The sequence below is a fragment of the Pseudochaenichthys georgianus genome, chromosome 6, assembly GCF_902827115.2.
Source record: "Pseudochaenichthys georgianus chromosome 6, fPseGeo1.2, whole genome shotgun sequence".
Classification (NCBI taxonomy): Eukaryota; Metazoa; Chordata; class Actinopteri; order Perciformes; family Channichthyidae; genus Pseudochaenichthys; species Pseudochaenichthys georgianus.
Window position 1 is genome coordinate 33593778 of NC_047508.1, and position 23379 is coordinate 33617156.

Consider the following 23379-nt stretch of genomic DNA (forward strand, 5'->3'; position numbering starts at 1 on the left):
CGTACAGGGTTCAGTAAACCAGCTAACGTCACTGCCTTCGGGAGAACGAGGGTCCTAGAAAAACGTCTGCTCCTCTGCCCTCACACACAGAGAACAAGCGTGACTGTTGGCATGATTCACGGGTGAGCTCAGCCTAGAATTTCTAAAGAGCAGCCTTTTCTCATCCCAGCCAAGACAATGAGGACATGATTGAAGGAGCTGGCTCCATTATAGGGCCGTTATATAAAGGCTGCATTGTGCGCAGTAAAAAGTTGGCTCATTTTCGAGAGACGCAGGAGGTAGCTGTTGTGCTGTGTGGTGCTGAGCTTGACAACCAGGCTCCCCCTACGCACTGCAGCAGGTGAGGCATTAATTCTACAGAAAGATGTGTCGAAGAGGAAGTACACCAACAAGTCTCATCAGATTCTCGTCTTTTCTTTGCTCTTTCCCAGCCCCACTGACACACACTCTTTCCTCACCCTGCTGCATTCACACTCGTCACACGTGCCACCCGTGTCTGCAGGGCTCAGTGGTGCTGACAGACATGACTCTGTGTGTGTGTGTGTGTGTGTGTGTGTGTGTGTGTGTGTGTGTGTGTGTGTGTGTGTGTGTGTGTGTGTGTGTGTGTGTGTGTGTGTGTGTGTGTGTGTGTGTGTGTGTGTGTGTGGTGTGTGTGTGTGTGTGTGTGTGTGTGTGTGTGTGTGTGTGTGTGTGTGTGTGTGTGTGTGTGTGTGTGTGTGTGTGTGTGTGTGAATACAACAGAAGCCTTAGCCAGAGCCCTTGGTCAAAGGAGGAGGCCAAACCAGTGACGCACAGCCACAGATCTCACTGGCAATAAGATTCAACACCAGCTGATTAACACTGCTTCCATGGTAACAGCTGCTTGATTGACAGGCCTGCTCCTCTTTAAGCTTCCTGTGGCCCAATACAGCCAGCAGTACACAGCAGATGAACATGTTCAATACTGCAGGTACGTAGCTAGGGTTGTGTATCGTTGTAGATCCTTTGAGGGGGTCAAAACAGGTCACATGCTTATGGAGTATAGCAGATATGATGTGTTTTTGTAGGCCAACCTTAAAGGGGCCCTGTTGTGCTAATTTTCAGGTTTCATATATGGGGTGTGGGAGAGAAACTCCATCTGAGGGAAACTTTGGGATATTAGCCTTTGCAGACCATTAACATGCACGAAAACCTATATAACCGATATAGGAAACGGAAACCCCCCAAAAAAGCATAATAGGGCCTCTTTAAAGTTTGCAATGAATATTAAAGTCAAGTTTTCATTGGCTTTTGGATTAGAGCATAATAAAACTGCAAAACAGTCTTTTTAAATGAACCCCATTTTTATAAATGTTCTGGCGCAAATTCAATCACAAGGAAGAAAGTAACTAACGTTGGGCTATTAATGATCTGCATCACAATAACATAACGACCATAAGCACGACTAAGCTAAGGTCGGAATATATTGTTCCGGTGATAACATTTAGTAGTGTCCTCAAGTCACTTGTTAGCAACCCCATTCTAATCGAAGCTTCAAAATGCACAAGTAGGGTATACACTGAAGTGTTTTATGTTGAGGGAGAGAACATTGAAATGTCTCAAGCTTGTGTTACTGTTAACCACTGACCTTATTACAAGCAATAAACCAAAAATCTTGGGACGAGTGCCGTCTACAACATCTTCTGAGCACAGTGGCAGTCAGCAAGACCTGCCTGACTAAACACCACCAAGAGTAAATGGACCACCAGGATTCGGGGAATAAGAGCTGAGATGGAAGCAAAGCTAAAAAAGCTAGGACTTAAATGTATCCCTCTACCCAGTCTGCTAAGGGTCAATGTGGTCTCAGGAACATAAGATAGCTAAATGAAGACTCTGGCTAACCTAGCAACGTTGGAGAATGTTGTGCCAACATCTTTACAGAGACCAGAGACCTGTACTACGAATCCAGTTCAACATACCCTGGATATGTTTGAGTTATCTGGCTTAACTAATCCAAAAACAAACGCGATCTCGCTAAGCGGTCCTATGACGCTGGTTATCAACTCGGTAATTAAAGCCAGGGTTTCTCTGTCCGGCTGAGTGCTCGTTCACATGAAAGGGGCGGGGTTAGCAACATTTGACCAATCACAAACATGGACACGCGTACTGACAGCGCAGCGTCATACTTCCTGAATGAAAAGAAAACTAAAATATTAGACAAATATGAAGAAGTTAAACTTTAAACATCCATGACTCGAACACTTTATCCAGGATAAAAGCCACATAGCTGCACCTGGAAGCTGAATACAGCTGGTAAAAGAAAAAGTGTTTGAATGCGTACATTAACAGTTTTATGATATCACTGCCCCGTGACACGAGTGGATCTGACTTTAAATTACATTTGACTCGAGTGTTTCGTCAACTTAATGTGTTGCTTAAAATAATACTTCTGCATACAGTATGTGACACTGTAAGTGTTGCACGGCCAGATACGGCTCAAGAAGCTGACTCAGATAAGGAAATAAAAGATACATTATGATGTGATATGAATGATAATGGGACACATCGACGTCAGTGCCGCGGACTGTACGCAATGTTACTTTGATCCGGTTACTTATGTTGTGGCAGATATTTAAGTAAGCTTTCTTAACGCTAATGTTATATTAGTCAGATTGCTCTGAAGATGGGAGGTGATATTATATTAATTTTCACATTCACACAGTCAGTTGATTTTTGCCGGCCGTCTTTCCTGCAACGGCAGTTTTTTTGTATTTCTTTTATCCTGTAATATGACTTGATAGCTCTGAGCTCTGATTGGTCAGCAGGCGATTTTCAGTTGATCTCTTATCCTGGAACCAAACCTGCCCCGGAGCAGGTTTGCCATTCAGCATAAATTACCATGGAGATCTACCCCGGTAAGAAGAGAACCAGAGCCGTAGGACCGGAAACCCAGAGTTTACCCTGAAGTTACCTCGCTAAGCGAAAATCCGGCATCGTAGTACAGACCTCTGGCTCCATCAGGGCTCCAGATCATGCTGTTGCACTTGAAGAGCGACCGCAGGACATGATATTAGATGATGCGGACACTATGTTTCAATGAATGGTGTGAAAACGTCACAATGGATGGGAATTGTTTCCCCGAGTTTGAATTGTTAAGTCAAAATGTTATCTCCCCAAGACCTTGGTAAACCAGAACCAGATACACACCAGTTTTAGCTTCCTTACAGTGGCTCCCTGTTTGTTTTAAGATTGATGTCAAGGTCCTTTTGATTACCTTTACAGCTCTTCCCGACCTGGCTCCAGACTCGGATACCTTTTACTCCCTTATGAGCCTTTGCAAATGATCATATCCTTGTAGAGGTCTTCTATGTCTTTAACGCTGGTAACTCAGATAATTTGCAATCAGGACCAGAGGCTTTGGATCGGTCCACAGAAATAATGCCGTCTGATTTGTCTAGCAGCGACACTTTGGACTTCCTTTCGAAGTGCTCTATTAATACATTTTAATTATTTAAATACACATAAAATGGACACTCACATATTTGTGAGGGCAAATTCTGAGATAAAAACAAATGTGATGAATAGCATGAAATTAGACTATTCATATGAAACGATCCATTTAAAGCACCACCACTTACACTTCACATGATAACAGCTTATGAATGGGATAAAAAGCCTGCATGATTGTGGCAGATAAGCACTGTGGACACAGCTGAGATCGCCAGAAAGAGCCTGATATCATCTGGCAGGCAGCACACTTGTGTTACTACAATGCAAAACAACTGTCTTTTTTGTAAATGCTCAAAAAAGTTTTGTGTTTGGAATAATTTGCAGATACAATGAGGAGGATCAAATAAAACATTTTCAGAAAGGGCCCTGGAAGGTTTCTCTCCTCATAAAAACATATATTAAGATTGATTCTCCTAATTTACTCTGGATAAAAAGCAGCATGATTATCACACTCTTGTTTGGCTCATTACGGAGATAATCATCTGATTTGAGTCAAGTCACCTGGCGTACGATTGTGAGCATCACATTAGCATCAGAGAGAGCGACAATTAGCCCCCCTCCTCTGCACCCCCAGCAGCTCCTGATAGCTGTCCATGGCTGTGAGAGGGGGAGCAACAGGGCAGGCGGCTATCTGAGGGCAGGCGGCAGGACGGGGTTATCAGAATATCAGTGTCATACTGCAAACACAAACAGCTCTCAGCCGCCTTTGTAATAATTTCAGTCTGCCTGCCAGGCACAGTTGATTCTTACACTTTGGTGAAAACCCTGCAGAGAGTAAAGCTGGTATCTTGTTATGGCTGCATGACTTTAGTTGTTTTTTTAAATGAACCAATGACAAACTCTCAGGGATAAATCTTCTATTTACAAATTGAATAATGGTAACCAGATTTAACTTATTAAAAATACTTGTAACAATATTTCAGAGCCTAAAGTCAGAAAACACAAAGATATTAATTTTATTGAAACGAAAACAAAGCTAATCGTGACATTTGAGAAGCTAATATTCGGGATGATTGATTATCAAAATTGTTATTAATTAATCCTTTATCAACTAATATTGAATTGATATCTCCATTTGAATTTAAAAAAATGATTGAGGAAACCCTTTTCTTATCCCCTTGTGAGTGCTGCGACACACACAACACTTTGAATTAAATGGAGAATGGACAGATTTCATAAGGGAGGATCTTATTTTTAGCTGTTGAACATTGGTCTCCTTTCTCAATCCCTGATTAGAAAAACCTACTGAGCCCAGGTAGAGTGGGCCTGAGGGTTTCTAAATGCAGCTAATTAAAAACCTAAGCCATGGATTAAACATGGCATTTCATTAAACCAGTAAGAACTTAATTATGAACACTGCGGTACATTTTAAATATGTGAAGCACTGCTGGCTGTAATAATGTTGTTTTGGATGAAGGTGTGTGTGTGTGTGTGTGTGTGTGTGTGTGTGTGTGTGTGTGTGTGTGTGTGTGTGTGTGTGTGTGTGTGTGTGTGTGTGTGTGTGTGTGTGTGTGTGTGTGTGTGTGTGTGTGTGTGTGTGTGTGTGTGTGTGTGTGTGTGTGTGTGTGTGTGTGTGTGTGTGTGTGTGTGTGTGTCTGCTTCCAAATAAAGACCAGACAAGTGTTCAGACAGCTCCCGCAGATCCTGCCAAGAATGACGGTAAAAAGGGCAATATTTGTCCCTCACCTGTTTCAGACATTAATAGATCAGATGGCGATCCAGATATGTGGTTTAAGGTATTACAGTAAAACAGGTTCTCTGGCCAGCTGGCTCTGAGGCTGCAGGGGTCTTTACTTCCCAGATTCAAACGGAGATAGAGATTCAGGGAGTGGAGGCGGACAAACTTGCAAGCCACAGCATTTGTCTTGTGGGGCGACCGCATGTGAGAGGCCTGAGCTGCATGCCGGGGCCAGAGTTATTGTGTTAATGCAGCAAAGAAAAGAGGAAGAGTTGGTATTCACGGCTATCTATAGAAAGGAGTGGTGCTTGTGACATAGCAGCTGCTCTCCAGAGAGCAGTGACACATTAACCTTCAGCCAGCTGTCTTGGCCTGCCGCTTAAACATGAGCGCTCAAACACACACCCAGAGATAGCACACAGTGTAAGACACACCTTGCTTAAATTGCCCAAAAAAAGTCTATGATGTCTGGATTTAAAATCAATGTGTATGATTGTGTGTTGAATAGAGAATGGATCCCTGGCAAAGACACATTCATGTGTATGCTCCCACACACATTCTCACACACACCCATACTAGCCTATCATCTGATCTTCACTGAGACTCAAGGGATCAGCACCGCGTGGCTACAGCTGTTTCACAGCGTGTCAGGTTTCCCTGCCACCACCATCCCCAAGGCCCTCACCAAGGGAACGACCCCACGTCAAACCAACACACGGGCACACTGTCCCCCAACAGCCCCATGCCATCCTGCAGGTACCAGGATACCACGAGGTATTTTCAGCCCATAACACTGACACGCCTCCTGAAGATACATGATGCACATCGAGGAAGCTCAACGGCGTCTGTAAAACTGAAACCTATTCAATGACAGGAAGTGCTCTGATGGCTCTTTCTATATGAGAACCATATAAACTGTAAAGACTGACAAGAATGATTATGAAACCTCAAGGTGTTTTTATACTGACCACAATGTTTCCATAGTACAGAAAGTGTATAAAGCTTTCACTGAAGGTTTGCTTCCTGCTTAAATTATCACAATGTTTCTGGTTTCAAATATATTTTCCAAGGTATCTATTAGGCGTGTTGTGTCTTTACATTTTTGGAGTTTGGTTTAGCTAAAGAAACAAATATTGTTCTGGAGGGGAAGGGATGCTCATGGCAAACTCCCGAGGAAGTTCATTTTAGTGTAAAAACTAACATTAATTGCCACATTTATTGTTCTCGTGTTGTTAACACTTTTATTCTGTACAAATACTTAGAAAGCTGGTAAATCTTCTGTGTTGTGTAACTATGTTACATTGTTGTGCACATGGGACCAAACTCTTCATATTTATACAATAGTAACTTTAAGAGTTATGTTTTTTAGCTTTTCATTATAGCATGATCAGAAACCAAAAGTGGGAAGACATGTCAATAACTTTTTCTTATTGTCATATTAATAATTTTTCAGAATAGTTCCCTCTATTGATTAATTCGTTTTTTTTCAATTATCAGAATTTCCTTAAGCCCAACTTTAAGTCATCACAAGTCCAAAAACGAAATATTCTGTTTACCTTCACACAGTGTTGTAGTCATGTCACCAATTCATGAGTCCAAGTCACTCTCGAGTCACCACTCTTCGAGTCCGAGTCACCAAGGGAGTGTCGTAGTCGAGTCCAAGTCACCCAAGGAGTGTCCGAGTCATCATTACCTGTGTTAGAGTCCGAGTCACCTAAGAAGAGTCCAAGTCAAGTCCGAGTCACAAGTCTTCATGTATTAACCTTTGTGGATATATGTGTTGAAATGTAGCTGCTCCTCTACATTGCTTTTATCCTGTCATGTTATAGTAATCTGTCTATTGAACTGCTGTGAAGCGAGTTTGGCTACAATTCTTGTAATAGGTGCTATACAAATATAAAGCTTATTACTAATATTATTATTATTATTATTATATATAAATAAACTATATTTAAAATGCGTTACGGAGCCTTCTCTTCAATATTGTTTCCACATAACGAGCATTTTGCGCTGCTCTTTTCCAATGTGGAAGCAGAATGTGTGAAAGCATAGAGTACAATGCGGGGCGTGTCTCTAGACATCTTTAGACTGGAATAGCTGGGCCCAGTACGTGAACTCTCGTCGCAGGTGCACACGCCAGGATAGAGGACATCAGACTCCAGAGAAAATTTGCTCAAGTCCAAATCAGAGCGTCAATTTACAAGTTGTCCGAGTCATCGTGGGGGGGGAAATTCACGAGTCCGAGTCCAAGTCGGCGTACGCGATAATGTCCGAGTCCAAGTCGGCGTACGCGATAATGTCCGAGTCCAAGTCATCGTGCGCGAGAATTCACGATTCCGAGTCGCGTCAATCAGTGCGCGAGACGAGTCCCGAACATCGGCACTCGAGTCCGAGTCCAGGACTCGAGTACTCCATCTCTGCCTTCACACTAAGAAAACCACTTGAAAATACTTAAAACCAGTACATTTGTTGCCATCTCACTTAAAAAACATTACTTATCTATGATTTTAACACGTTTCTGATTATCTGTTGATCAACTAATGGATTAATAAACTCATGTTTCAGCTAATGTTACAAGTAAACAAATATTAGATTCTGCTGATATTCAGAAATTGGTGATATTTATATTTGTATAGCACCTATTACAATAATTGTAGCCAAACTCGCTTCACAGCAGTTCAATAGACAGATTACTATAACATGACAGGATAAAAGCAATGTAGAGGAGCAGCTACATGTCAACACATATATCCACAAAGGTTAATACATGAAGACTTGTGACTCGGACTTGACTTGGACTCTTCTTAGGTGACTCGGACTCTAACACAGGTAATGATGACTCGGACACTCCTTGGGTGACTCGGACTTGGACTCGACTACGACACTCCCTTGGTGACTCGGACTCGAAGAGTGGTGACTCGAGAGTGACTTGGACTCATGAATTGGTGACTTGACTACAACACTGTGTGAAAGTAAACAGAATATTTCGTTTTTGGACTTGTGATGACTTAAAGTTGGGCTTAAGGAAATTCTGATAATTGAAAAAAAACGAATTAATCAATAGAGGAAACTATTCTGCAAAATTATTAATATGACAATAAGATAAAGTTATTGACATGTCTTCCCACTTTTGGTTTCTGATCATGCTATAATGAAAAGCTAAAAAACATAACTCTTAAAGTTACTATTGTATAAATATGAAGAGTTTGGTCCCATGTGCACAACAATGTAACATAGTTACACAACACAGAAGATTTACCAGCTTTCTAAGTATTTGTACAGAATAAAAGTGTTAACAACACAAGAACAATAAATGTGGCAATTAATGTGTTAGTTTTTACACTAAAATGAACTTCCTCGGGAGTTTGCCATGAGCATCCCTTCCCCTCCAGAACAATGACGTCTTCCTTTTTGGACATCCTGCCAACTTCACATCCACCATTACTCCACACACAGTTCGCAGGTTAGCTCAGGAAGAAGACATAAGTACGGGAATTCAATGAAAGCTGAGGTGAAATTCCTAGAAGTGTCTCTTAAACTATTTCCCATGTCTGCTGCTGGCCTTCCCACAAACAGCTGAGAAGGCTTAAAGCTGTTCATACTGAGAGAGAGAGAGAGAGAGAGAGAGAGAGAGAGAGAGAGAGAGCTGGTACAGTTTGCACGGTGCTTCCAAGAGAGAAAAACTTATGGTCTAGGAAACAATCCATCTTTAAAATATGGGTCAGTGAATGTTTTGGTGACATCTATGCAAGACGATACACGCAGAGCAGCAAAGCCCTCCCCTCTTAAGCAAACCTCACACAATTTACCGACAAATAACCAGTTATTTTTTATTGCTGTGTATTTAACTACAAACCTGACACAAATGTGCAACCATGAGGACACACATAGTGAAGCATTTACCAGTCTTAACTGACTTTACTATTCATTTATGCAGCATGTTTTTAACCTCACAGTTTGTTTTTTAGTTAAATGCGGCCATTCAACGCTGAATGGGACAAACGACTGCATTCACACACACTGTGAGGGCTGTGAAGTAAACATTGTTAAGCCCGTTTAGAGTCAACGCAGGGCGGTGTGAATGTTTCTTATATAACCAGGGGCTAACCCCATTGGTAAATTCACAGAAACTACACTGAAAATGTGTGCGACTCTCACCAGAAACGATGAGCGTTGCTCCGACCGGAGTCCCCGACCTCGGAGCTTCTTCTCAGGCCGGATGCCGTCTTTCCCTCCGAGCGTGAAAAAAAAAGAACCTTCTTTGTGGCTTCGGTGTGGTGGAGGCTACTTTCCGCTCTTTAATGTCGCCTATATCCCCGGGGTTATCGCGTCTAGCAGCATGTCTGTTTTCCAGCCTTTTAAAGTTTCACTCCCGGTCAAAAATAGGAAGCGCTGTTGTTGGTTTTTTCGACCATGGCAGTGTGAGTGACGATGGTGATTACTGGTTGATCCGAGTGTGTCCTCTGCCTGCTGACGCTGCCACACCGCCGTGTCATCGAGGTGTCTGCGGGAAACAGAGCCCCCTACTGCCGCAGCGAGGAGAGGCAGAGAGGCCCGGAGACAGCGGGCCCACAGCGGCTCTTAGTGGAGGAAATGCTGCCTTCAAACAAAAAATAAACCTGGGCCACTAATCAGTGGAGGAATGCAGGGGTAAAGTAACTAAGGAGATTTTCCAAAGTAGGCTACTGAGTTTAAGTACAATTTTGAGGTAGGCTACTTGACTTGAGTAGGCCTATTTCAATTTAGTACTTTGTACTTCTACTAACTTCACTACAATTCAGAGGCAAATCGTGTACTTTGACTCCACTACATTTAATTAATAGCCTACCTTTAGATACTTTATAGATTTGGATTAATAATGTTTAGTTTATCCTGGTTTAAAATTCCCACGCTTCCCATACAAAATAATAATAATTAATGCTGCACTTCAACCAGCTTTGGTAACATACATATTCATGCATAATAATTATAATAATATGTAATAATAACAACAGATTTTACTGTTATTCTTGGTTTAGGTGGAGCCTTCTGAAAATAATGAGAAATTACGTCACAATTACACGGAACCCAAAGTGAGAAAAGATACTTTTTCAGTCATTAAGCTTATTTAAAACATTAAAGAGTAGTTTAATTTATTTATTTTTAAAACACGTTTTGTGCGGAAAAAATAAACACAATAACACTGTGTAGCTTTTCCCTGAATTTAAAACTCACAGCCTCTTTGTTGAATTCAATGTCCTTATTTACTTATGATTTTCCATCCTCAATAATGCTTTCAGCACTCACCTGAATAAACTCACGACCGAATATTGAAACCCTCCTTCCGATTTCCTCTCACTTCCCTGAGCAACAATCCTGCTCCATCTTGGATTCCCCCACAAAACAATTATAACATTCAGTATTTTATGGTGCACAGCCAGAATTCAGGTGTGTAAAAAAACTCTAGCAAACAGAAGTCTGCATACTTTCCGGCAAGACATTATGCAAGGAGCAGAGAGAGTGGCCTTGTTGAGGGGCCTCTTTCAGCTGCATCTGCAAAGGAGACATTTGGCAAGAAAACCCCTTCAACCCTGGGCCTCGGTTTGTTTGTGTATTTATTTTCCAGAAACGTCAGTGTTTTTGTTTTAAATCATCAAATGTCTTTTGTGCCGGTATCAATCCGACAAGTGTTGCATATTTAGCCTGTTGGGTAATTTCTACAGCAACGCCTATACATTTTCTCTTCTATGACTTAAGAAATAGACCCTCACAGGCCACTTGTACTTTACACACACCAACTTTTAATTAACCTTCAGCCCCTTTCTGTCTGCTGTTTCTTGAATTCAGCTGTATCAGATGCTCAGGTCACTCCCTCCCTCTCCTCTGTCCAGCAGTCAATATTCCTCCAGGCTCCCTCCCCACTTCTCAAAAACCCACCTCTCATCGTGGTTTGCCACATTACTCATTTCTCTCCACAAATTCAGACACAAAGCTGAAGATGTCCTGGACGTATGCAACCCTGCTGGCCCTCGTCGCCGTGCTTGTGGCACTTTCCTGTGAGTCTGATGCAGGAGAATCAATGTGATGAAATCTGTTTGTATTTTTCATGCAGGGGTAAGAATGTGAGTCTAGATTCTCTGTGTTTTAATCATTGTAACCCTTTATGTGTTTCCCCAGTGTCTCCAGAGGCCGACTCTGCAGCTGTGCCCAGCAGCAAAGGCAGCGTTAAAGAGCCTCAAGGTGAGGCGCTGCACCTCTTCTTCATCCCCTCTCTTTATCTCTTTGTGTTGTGAGCTGAACCCTCTCCTGCTCCCCACCGCAGGTTCAATGAAGAGGATCTTCATGAAGGAGGCAGATGCAGCAACCTTCTTCAGAAAACGCAGCAGACGAGCCTCAAAGTCTCAGGATGAGATTAATGGTGAGTTCACAGTTTGTGGACAGAGGTCTGGTCAGCCGACCAGGTGTGTGTTTGTTGTTGTGTGTTTGTGGTAATGGCATCCGTGACTCCTTATCCAAGAACTTCTTGCAGCAGAGGTTTACTTACACTCAATTCCTTACTGTTATGTCACAATGGAAGTCATATCCAAATCCAAATGAATCCAAATTGGTGATAAGATTACAAACATGTGTCTATAAGTTATTTCTAAACATTTTCAGTATTCAATGTTTTTTTGTTAAGTTAATTGAATCTAAGTGAATTGATGTGAATTAAATATTTTTGCCAGTAAAAGAAATCATCTTGCACAAAAGTGCCTTGAAAAAGTATAGACCTCAACAAAAACATCACAAACCATAAAGCACATAACTAGTAAAAAAAAAAAAAAACTCATATGCTCGACAACGACCAAACAAAGCATTGATCATATTAACGACGTAAAAAAGTCCAAGCTCTAAATAATTTGTGAAATAAAGCGATAATGTCTCTTTGTATCCCCATCCTGACCATAAACAGGCACTGTATTGTAATAATCCAATTAATTGTGTACAGTACAATCACAATGACATATGTCCTCTTGTTTTAGGTAAATGTAGTGATGGGGGAAATTACTCTCGATCAGTTTTTCTTGTTCAGTTTAATTGACAGGGAGTGGACATGTTAATGACAGCCTGGATGTTTTTATGGCAGCCAGCAGCTGTTAACTTCTCTGCTGGAGTCTGCAGCAGGAGCCACAGGGCAGCATGGAGCTCCAACACACACACACACACACACACACACACACACACACACACACACACACACACACACACACACACACACACACACACACACACACACACACACACACACCCTCACCTCAATCAGTCAATATTCTCCTTACACGTGTTGTGAAAATTCACATACTGTACCATGTTTGACATCCTCGAGTGATTTAAGACCGCTGTTATGTACCGTTCTGCCAACAGGAAGGTGAGAGCACACACTGAGGCTGCTGCTCTCAATGTGAAGTTGTGTAACATGCTGTGGGTCTGTGTGTGTACCAGCAACAAAAAGACACGTTGTGCAGTTAAAAGCAGGGATAAAGTGAACACAAAGCAGTAAACACGCCGAGGAGACTGAGATGGAGTGAGTGGGTGAGCAGCTGTGAGTTGAATGTGCACAGGCAGAAAGGCTTCAGAGAAAAAACACAGGTTCAAAAGTAACACAAACAAATTGCGCTCACTTTGAATAGCCTCTCCTGCTGCACTATGGCATAAAAGCACATCTTCTTGCTTGCAGTCAGATACATGCTCTAATAAAGATATTTGATGAATGTTTTACGTGTTGCAGATGGTGGATAAAGTAGGTTGTAAGCAAAGTGGAAACATCAAAACAGAGACATCAGACTCTCAGCGAATGCTGCGGTTTGACATTTGTGGGAGTAGGTGAGTCAGAAGAAGCAGGTCTGCTCTGCAATGTCTGAAAGAGAAAAACAGATCAATAATAGCAGGTACTGTAGTTGCCATCAAATCTTTTCATCTTCAAATCTTTAATAATATGCACTTAATTTGTTAAAACATTAAACTCTGTAATATATAACTAAGTAACTTCACTTCCCAGCATTAGTTCCAGTCAGTAGTGGAGGAAGTACCCATATTTGATACCTTAGTGAAAGTAGCAATACTTAAAGGGGCCCTGTTATTCTTTCTGGGGTTTTGCAAAAAGTGAGAATGTTCCTTGGGCGTAATGGCCAATTTTAAAATCACTTATATGAAATTACTGGATTAAGATTATCGATGCATTAATCACAGCTGGTAAAAGTGGAGCTAATAAAACTGCTTTGTATACTGCTAATGGATGTTTTGACCCCAAGATTATATATAAATATGTATTTGTTGATTTATATTTTGCATAAATTAGTAATCTGAATTTGTAAAGTAACTAAAGCTCGTCATAAATCGTCTTTATTTATATAGCCCTTTTGATACACAAAAGGCAACACCAAATGTTTAACAAGCCTTTAACAAAAAACTTAAATAAAAACAATACAACCCCATAAACAGTACATGCAGCGCAGTAAAAAGTACAATATTGGCTTATAGAATGTAATGGAGTAGTAGTATGACGTAACTAAAATACTCAAGTAAAGTACAAGTACCTGAGAATTGTACTTGAGTACAATACTTAGTAAATGTACTTCCCTACATTCCACCCGTGCTTCCTGCTCTCACTGGATGCACAGGCTCGTGCTGGGAATCCTGTTAAAAGGTCAAAGGTTGTGACCTGATTTTGAAAGGTCAGCACGACTATTCCAGCCCTCTCTTATCTCAGCTAACGGCTCTCTCTAATGTCACTGCTGTCAGTGTGCGAGCTTCACTGAAACTGAAATGACAGACGAGGACTTCAATGTTCTCAGAGGTCACATGCAGGTCGCCTCTCTGCATCCATATTAGTAACAACTCTGCAACCGGATCCAAAATGGAAACCATCCCTACTAAAGAGACTGTAATGTTGTGACAAACTCAGACTGCTACAATCTTTTTATAGCTTCTGCTGAACCACCGACTTCAATGTAGGCCGACATATTGTATATGCTTGTAAACAGGCTTGGGGAGTAATGGATTACATGTAACGGGATTACATAATCAGGATAACAAAAAAGGTAACTGTATTCCCTTACAGTTACATTAATCAATCATCAATCAATCAATGTTTATTTATATAGCCCAATATCACACATGTTACATTTGTCTCAGTGGACTTCACAGTGTGTACAGAATATCAGTATGACAATACGACACCCTCTGTCCTTAGACCCTCACATCGTACAAGGAAAGACTTTCAGAGAAAACCCACAGTTTAAAGGGAACATGGGAGAAACCTCAGGGAGAGCAACAGAGGAGGGATCCCTCTCCCAGGACGGACAGACGTGCAATAGATGCCGTGTGTAAATCGAAGAGATAATACATTTTATAGCGTAGGTAGACCAAATGTTTGGAAATGCATGTGTCTATAATAAGAAGGTGAATCCACGAGGATGTCAACAATCCTGTGGGAGCCATCAGGGAAGTAGTATGATGAGAGTCAGGCAGGACCACAGTAACGGGTTCAGCCACGACTCGAAGTCCAGGACTCAAATCCAGAACTCAGGATAAAGGATCCAGGACTCAGGATCCAGGACTAAGGATCCAGGACTCAGGATCCAGGACTCAGGACTAAGGATCCAAGACTCAGGATCCAGGACTCCGGATCCAGGACTCAGGATGCAGGATCCAGTACACATGACTCAGGATCCAGGACAGAGGACCACAGCAACAGGACCACGACTCAGGATCCCGGCGTAGATAGACACCAAAAAGAAATGTTGGGGAAGCTGGGTTATTCGGAACATGAGAGTACACAGGTACAGACAGACAGAAGGAAGGAAGAAGGAAGGTGTCCCCCGACAGTCTAAGCCTATAGCAGCAAAACTAATGTGTCTACGTACATGCACTCCCTTAGGATGGGGGGAGGGAAAGGGGTAGCAAGTAAGAAGTAAGGAACAGAGGTGGAGAGGCACAACGTGTCTACGTACATGGACTCCCTTAGGATAGGGTAAGGGAAAAGAGTAGGAACTAAGATGTTTGCGCCACATCTATACCATGAGCGCATTGCTCCTAAAAAGTGTTTCTGGCACTGACACCAATCAACAGTTGTGCGTTAACTTGGCAGGGATAAAAAAGAAAAAAACATTAAAAAAAGACGTAATCAGACTAAAAATAAAATCTTTGAGCAGAGGACACATTTCTGATACTCAACATCTTGGTTTCTTCTTTACTAAGTTTACATTGTTATCTTGTCTTACAAAATACACTTAATAAAAAAAATCACCTTATTTATCTCTGAGATGTAGAGGAGTAAAGGTATAAACTAGCCAATATTTAACTTAAGTACTTGAGAAAATGTACCAAGTAATATTCCACCACTGCTTTCCCCACACATGTATTTGTAGATCTACGGGTGAGACATTACTCATTATTTTTCTTCCGTCACCAGGGGGTCGAGGGTTGTTTGTTTTTCAGCGTCGGCCTTGGCAACACGCAGCTTTCTGTGAATCACAGCAAATGCCAGCTTTAAGAAGTTCACAAAAAGCAGCTTTTGTTCAGACTTGATGAATCACCTCCATGGTCTTCCTTATTTGAAAGTGTAGTTGTGTGATGTTCAACAGTCATTGTGTGAATGAATGTGTGTGTGTGTGTGTGTGTGTGTGTGTGTGTGTGTGTGTGTGTGTGTGTGTGTGTGTGTGTGTGCGTGCGCGTGCGTGTGCGTGCGTGCACACCAACTATTGTTCTTTGCAACTCAAAGAAGATGCAAAATAAATAAAAAATTGAAAAAATCCTGTTATTCAAAAGAAAATGTGAAGAATTAAAATAATTAGGAAATAAACTAATTCACCTTCTTTGTTAGTTGTTATGACAATACACTACTGTATCACAGATGTTTATGATGTGTTTATTTGACACTATTTAATTCCTCCTCCTCTGTGCTCCAGCTGAGCAGAGGCAGATTCTAGCTGCAGATGAACGAATGAGAGAGTTTAACGAGGAGAAGAGGACCCGGCACGAGAACTTCGCTGAAGAGGAGGATGATGGTATGTCTGACGAGGCTGAGAAGCGTGAGTTCTTTCACTCCAGCAGCTCATTCATCCACTAACATCCTCCATATCTTCCCAGAACAAAACGAGAAGAGCCGAGAGAGCACGGAGCAGTGGAGGGAGTTTCACTACGACGGGATGCATCCTCCTCAGGAGTACAACCGCCAGTCCATCTGAGGCCCAGGGCTGAAGAGAGGAGAGATCTGAGCTTTTAGAGAAACAACTTAAACACAATGAGACTTTTCTCATCTGACCCTGACGGTTGAGATAACAGCTTGTTGTTTTCACCCTTTTCAAGGTTCAAGGTTCTTTATTAGTCATACGAACAAAGCTACAGAGTAGTTATGTGGATGGAATTCTTCAGTCACAGGCTTCTCCAACAGTGCAACACAATAATACAGAAAAACAGACGAATATAGTGCAAGTAAATATTAAATATCAAAAGTAACGGCAAAAAGAAAGGAATAGTTTAAAAAGCTATTTGAATGATATATTAGGTACATAGATAAATGATTACTAAGTAGCAGAATGTTATGGATGTTGTTACAGCAGTTCAGGTGTTTAACAGTCTTATCGCCTGTGGGATGAAACCGTCTCTGAAACTGTTGGTTTTAGTCAGGATGTTGTTGTTGATGCTAGCTTTACATCCTCATTGTTTAGTATTCCCACAGACTCTCGTAAGGTATGTGTAAAAGTAATAATAACGCGAATAATTATTGCATTGTTTTGTCTTTTCTTTTTAATTAAAAATCAAATATGTAGGTATTGAAGTACCTTTCTCATTTCCACAAACTGGCCTTACACATTTAACGAAGGAGACACGGTACAGAAATAATCATTAAACTGAGTTAATGCATAGAGAGAATATATTATGTGGATGAACTAAAGATTATTTTAATTTTCAAAGAAAAGTCATAAAGTGTTGAACTGATAAAATAATGTTAAGTATGTTTAAATAATGGAGGGCCTGGGTTAATAGATGTGCAATGATTTCATGCTACATTACCAGAAGATTAATGCGTGTGAATAAACTGTATTTACTCGTATATATTTTACTAACCATACTGTAATTATATATATAATCCATTGTGTGGACAGTTAAATCTTTTAACGTAGTAGTGTTGATGTATTGATCTATAATCGTATTGAAAGAAATATGTACAAACTCTAACTAACTCACTAACCTGATATTTACTCTCAAAGAATCAACAACTCATGCAGAACAGTCTCTTTTTTTAATACATGAATCTACAACTCTAAAACACATTTCTGCAACAATACGTAATACATGCAAACCGAGGGGCTCTCAATGCTTCATAACTTTTGCTTTCTGTTGATGTTTCTTTTTGGAGAACAAATATATAGGGAAGACAAAAATAAAACACTCAAGACCAAAGCTAACTGTTGTTGAGATTTTGTATTTACAGTAAGTAGAAGTCAATATTCACCACAACATTTTGAGATAATTTAATATGGCAAAGCCCTGGATATTGGGCATATTCTGGTGGAGTGTTGTTTTTACATCGTTCATGTTGAATAATTTAAAAATTAAATAGATGTGGCACAGAGAAAATACAAAGACAGATCCCGTCTCCTCTCCGTGTGAAAGTCTCCAGAGAGCGACGGGAGAAAGAAGGAGGGAGAAAGAGAGAGTTTCTGCTAAATTCAACAGGCTGGTATGAAAGCACAGTGATTAAACACAGAGAGAAGGAGATGTTCTCAGACCAGCCTCCTCTTGAGCGCAAGCAGGTAGCAATATATTACGCCTACTGATCTGTACACTACTAGACGGTTCTGCGATGAGATACGTTTGCATTCATTTGTCATTTTTGCACTGATAAACACTTTCTTTAAATCCAAATATACTTTCTTAAAGGGGAAAACAATCCATTCAGTTACATTATACTGTCAATAATTATGGATTTAAAGAAATATAAAACATCTGTCATACTCTCCCAATGGCACATTAGAATAATATGCAGTATGTGGAGGTTTTTACTTTTCAACGTCCTCATCTGCAGTGAGAGGATTTGGTTGGCTTAATGTCGAGCACATCCCTGAGAGCTGGTCACACAGAAACAACACGAGGTCGCCCTCCTGTGGTCGATGAGGACTTTGCAGTCAAAACACGAGTTACAGAAACTATAAACTATATTGGATACTGTGTTTTGTATCATTCAATTCAATAGCTTTTCAGTCCAGTCTAATACCACGGTACTTACAAAAAAGTCCGAATATGTTGTAAGAAAATAAATAATCCAATACATTAGTGCAATGCACCGGCTCTCAGCGATCACAGCCGTGATTGAAGCACGCCGTCCTGTCCAAACACTTTAAAGCAAAGATATAAACACACACACACTGTTTGGAGCCATTGTAGCAAATACCACCACACATTAACCAAAGCTGTCAAAACCACAAGAAAAAAGTTCAGAGTGCAGATGATGTCACGATTATTTACCACAGTTATATTTCACTTGCATAACATGACTCCACTCAACATTTCCACGCAGGATATTTACACAAGGCATACAGAGGAGCGTCCTTCTCTCAAGACGCTCGCAGTCTTCAATAAAGAGTTCCCTTTAGTGTGGCACTTCCCCAGCTGCTTTTTCACCTGCCAGACAACCGTGATCCTGAACGCGGCTTCCTCAAAAACAACTTCTGGTGAGCATCTTCCCCTCTGTACCTCCAGGTCTGTATGACAGAGGGAAGGGGAGCAGCAGCGGTGTCGTGCTGAGCCGTGGTAAATGGAGCCAACGCTCCTCAAATTCCCCCCTGGTTGGCAGAATCAGATGGGAGGTTGCGGGATGAGCAAACTGGGCGAGGACATTGAGGCCTGGGATGGTCGTTTCCCGTCTTAAAGCTCTGTGGTCTCCCAGCTCACCTCCCGCGGCACCTGGCGTCATTTAGTCCCAGTGTGGATGACCGTGACGGTGGAGGGTCGGGGTCGAGAGGCTTCGGCCACCGCGGAGGGCTCCTCTCGGATAGGGGTGGGGGCTTCAGAGTCCTGATTGTACACTTTAACTGTGGAGGGCAGAGGTGCTATCGGAGGACCTGTGGGAGAAAATATAGTTTCAGTAAAGTGTTGCAAGTCATTAACTAAGTTTTGTTTGACAGGCAGGGAAAATAAAGGTTAAAGGGTAGGTCTGGAAATGTTCTATGATTTGATTATTACATATGACGTCAGTATGCTGCTTGTCATGGACCAATAACTTCGGAAACACCCTCACACCACACATTTCTGATGCTGGATTACATTTACAGTCATTGGGCAGCTGTATGGAGTTAAAAAAAGCTATTTGTGTATCTTTTTAAAAGTCTTCGTGGAGAGACAGTCTCAGTCTGTGCTGCTATCCCCATATTTAAATGGTGAAGTGTCTTCTCTTCTTTCTGGCAGCAGGCCTATGAGTTCAGACGTTAAAAAAACAGAAACACTTTTGATTTATCGTTTGAACTAGTTCTAATGAAGTGTAACTCGGCCTTAGCCATCTGTCAATTAGCTACTTATTAAAACTCTTTGACAGAGAAAAAATAAGTTTAATCAGGAATATTTCAGTTATTGATCTTGAAAACATTCCTCAGTAGAAGAGTCTAAAATACCCTGGAATCCCTAAAGTAAGTATCTATCTATCTATCTATCCATCTATCGTGAGCAATAAACAGAAATGTATTCTTCTTATAAATAAATCTTACGTTAAATGATCAAATGTCTCATGTCAAATACGTTTAGTCTGTTTAATTAAAAACTCATAAACAGCATCCAATCTCCCAGTGTTGAGGTTAGCAGAGTGAACAGAGGCCAGCGGCTCTAAACTTGGACACGTTTGAGTCTACGGAGAAGCTGAAGTGTCACTCACAGTCCTTCAGGGACGTCGGGTCGCAATCCACAGACTGGCTCTTGGCTGGAGCGCGGCTCTGCGGGTTGGAGTTGGCGTTGTGGATGCTGCTGCCGCCGAAGCTGGTGCCCAGCTGCAGGCGCCGCATGTGGCGGATCACAGCCGTCGCATTAAAGGCTTGCTGTGAGGAGAGGATGTAAACAGACATATGTAAACCAAGTACAGACAAATCATTGGCTATTCACAAAGATAGAACATATTCTGTTTTTAGTAACACCTGATAAGTCTTGAGTGCTCACCCTCCATTTGCTTTTGGCAAAGTTTTTCCGCATCTGTCGACTGACTGACTCGTGTATGTTCTTGCAGAGAGCAGTGTCTCCAGCAATCCTGGAAATATAAGTCAAGTCCTTTAATATCATGTACATGTTTCGTTTTAATTAGCCTAAATCACCAACCTTTTACGTCAAACCAATAACATTAAAGCCAATAGATACGAATAGCATAACAAATGATCAGATTAAACATTTTCACATCGACAGCCTGGACCCAATACATTTGATCATAACCTAAAACCATTCAGTGTTATCAGATTTGAAGCTTAAGATCACTCTCTAGGAAAACTTTGGGATTCTGACTTTGGGAATAATGAAATACTGCAAAATGAGATTGCATCTTCCATAATTCCAATTTTAAAAAGAGAAGATATGTAGCTGACAGTCCACACACACAAACACAGCATTACCTAAATAGATTAGTTTTGTATCAGTAATGCCTCTGGGATTCATCCTAATGTTGTTTTCCTATCTGCTCGGATCATTTATTTTCATTCTGCTAAAACATCTGTGATTGATGGGGGCGATGCATCACTTTCTGTCACATTCATCATAATATCTCTGCATGAGACCTGGTCAATGAAAGCCATTTCTCTCGGTTATGACACCTGTTACCGGTGTCACAAACCTCATATTTTCCAGAGAGGCCACCTGCCCAGCTCCATTAACGGCTAACTGAACTTTCCGTATGAGCCGCTCAGCCGGAGACAGCAGCCCACGCTCGCTCGCTCTCATTAGCTGCAGCTCAGGCCTGGGAAGACATCCTAATTGTTCATTAAAGCGTCCACATTCTTCAAGGATCCTTCAGGACGCCAGCTACTAATTGGCGGCTATTTATTCAGCAGATTCTCTCTCCGACGGCTGGCGGTGCCGAGCAGAGGTGGGTTCCCGGCTCGCAGCCATGGCGACAGATGACAGAGGGAGGACATGCTTTCCATGACAAATGTGTAAGCCTGGCAATCTGCGTCATACTGCTGTATGATCGCACCAAAATGTGCATGTGGCTCTCAGTGATTGTCTGGTTTTGGGCTCAGGGTCCCGGGGGCTTGTCTCTCACCATGGATGCTCCAGAGCCTGGTCACAGACGAACCTCTTCTCCGGGTCCTTCTCCATCAGGGAGCTGATGAAGTCTTTGGCTGAGGAGCGACATGACAGGGTCAAAAACATGTAGAGCTGAAAACATAGGGACGTTTTTTCCAACTTCTTAACATAACAATGCATTTTAGTAGTGATTTTAGGATAAAACACATACTTGATATCAGTTTGTTTACTTAAGATTTGAAATAGGAACCAGCACATGTTACAGACATTATGCTGAGTTTCCTTAACATGTCCCTTAAAGACAACTGTTATTCAACTTAAGAAATTATTAATTAACTTTTGTAAACAATATTCCCTATATTTCTTGAAGCTGAATACATACCTATTTAAACTTTTAAAAGAAATATAAATAATTAAATCTTATTAAAACACACACACACACACACACACACACACACACACACACACACACACACACACACACACACACACACACACACACACACACACACACACACACACACTATGTTACAAAATATTGATATGATAGGGATTAGATAAATTATTAAAATGTGTGTCAAGACCAAAAAATTGGATGACATCTGTTCCTTTATTGAGAAATATACAAAAAGGATGGGACCTGACAAATAAAATGTTACTTTTAAAAATGTAAAAACACAGTGTATGCACACAGAGAGAGAGAGACACTTGGCATCTCACCAGAGTCTGATATGTCATCCCAGTACGGAGCGTCAAACTCGTAGTCTGCTTTGAGAATCTGCTCAAAGAGCTTCGAATCGTTCTCGTCGTAGAAAGGAGGATAACCACACAGCCTGGGAGAAAGAAGATGGAGGATTACACAACAACAGTCTGTGTGAGTGCCGTCATCAAGCTGATGTTAGAAACTTTAACCCAATTCTAAAAAGGATTAGCTGTGGCCTAATCGCATTCACTGGCATTTTGCTTTTTCATTTGGCATCCAACAGGATTAACATTTCCTCACACCTATTGAATGGTAAACGACATCAGGGATTTTCTCTTTGCTAACAAACAACACCATTTAATTCATTTAAAAGCTTCAAGCAAAACACTTTCCACTGAAAGCTTTACAGTCTCTTTAAAATAGTAGCCAGAGCGAATGGTGTATCTAAAATAATCTGGATTTATTTCAGGTTTAATGGTTTCAGCCTCTTTTGGGTAGTCTTAAAGTTAACACGTTTTTGGGATGGGACCTTTTATGTTATATTTATTTGTGTGTTTAGTATTTCCATTTAGCTGCTATGTTCCTCTTTTAATGACTTTGTCAAACTGCTGGTAATTTAATCACTTCACCACAGACTAAAACACGTAAACTATCAGATGAAATGTTACTGCAGCCTTTTGAGAAACCCAGAGGATGAATCCTAATGAATATGGAGATTGTTTGACTTTTGATTTAGCACCAGCATGAGATTCGTGATTCTGATTTGTAGTGAAATATCTCCTACACATAGGGCTGTTTTATTCTAAATGAATATATAGACGACTAAAATATATGAATCTATTTGATGAGAATAATTCATCGACGGGGCTGTAAACATATTCTCTACAAAGAACAATGCTAAAACTATATAACAGCATGATGGTGAGCATGCTAACATGAGGATTTCACAGAGACAGCATTTCTGAAGACTCTTGTTTTTTTTATTCTAATCGTGTTATGGATTTTATGTTCTCTGACAGTTTTTTAAATGTAACCTAAGAAATGAATAAAACATAGCGAAAGATATATAAAAGCATGATTGTGTCCATGCTAACGTGAGAATTGTGCCTAAGGCCCTATGTAGCCTATGTAGCATTGTCTGTAGGTTTAACTTTGCCCCCTATCTTGGCATGGACACATTGTATAAAAAGGGTTTTAATCTCAATGATTTTGCCGCTTGTTTTTCATGGGCTTCCCTATGTAAATAAATGTTAACAAATACATGAAAATAAAGCTAGGAAACACACAA

At 41.0% G+C, this 23379-nt stretch overlaps 3 protein-coding genes across 6 annotated transcripts in view; 1 reads left to right on the forward strand and 2 right to left on the reverse strand.

Moving 5' to 3' along the window:
- Positions 1–9733, reverse strand: part of LOC117447732 (cyclin-dependent kinase 17) — a 41813-nt gene extending 32080 nt beyond the window's left edge. Inside the window, exon 1 of one of the 2 annotated variants that reach the window (XM_034084598.1) lies at positions 9305–9733. The gene's annotated coding sequence lies outside the window, so the exon portion shown is untranslated. The remainder of the gene's footprint in view (positions 1–9304) is intronic. The other variant, XM_034084597.2, reaches the window with a different exon arrangement.
- Positions 1–17301, forward strand: part of ucmab (upper zone of growth plate and cartilage matrix associated b) — a 21838-nt gene extending 4537 nt beyond the window's left edge. The window contains exons 1-6 of one of the 3 annotated variants that reach the window (XM_034084602.1): positions 8778–8866; positions 11110–11181; positions 11303–11365; positions 11448–11543; positions 16075–16173; positions 16256–17301. In XM_034084602.1, coding sequence (XP_033940493.1) covers positions 8863–8866; positions 11110–11181; positions 11303–11365; positions 11448–11543; positions 16075–16173; positions 16256–16353 — 432 coding nt within the window. In that variant the 5' untranslated portion in view covers positions 8778–8862 and the 3' untranslated portion in view covers positions 16354–17301. Of the gene's footprint in view, positions 1–8777; positions 8867–10380; positions 10727–11109; positions 11182–11302; positions 11366–11447; positions 11544–16074; positions 16174–16255 lie in introns of those variants that run through there. The other 2 variants (XM_034084603.1, XM_034084601.1) reach the window with 2 other exon arrangements.
- A 91-nt stretch (positions 17302–17392) lies between these two features.
- The window catches only part of LOC117447733 (calcium/calmodulin-dependent protein kinase type 1D-like), a 28082-nt gene continuing 22095 nt past the window's right edge, over positions 17393–23379 (reverse strand). The window contains exons 7-11 of the mRNA XM_034084599.2: positions 22109–22221; positions 21405–21483; positions 20315–20402; positions 20037–20196; positions 17393–19233 (exon numbers count right to left, since the gene is read on the reverse strand). Of these exons, the coding sequence (XP_033940490.1) occupies positions 19082–19233; positions 20037–20196; positions 20315–20402; positions 21405–21483; positions 22109–22221 (592 nt within the window). The 3' untranslated portion in view covers positions 17393–19081. The remainder of the gene's footprint in view (positions 19234–20036; positions 20197–20314; positions 20403–21404; positions 21484–22108; positions 22222–23379) is intronic.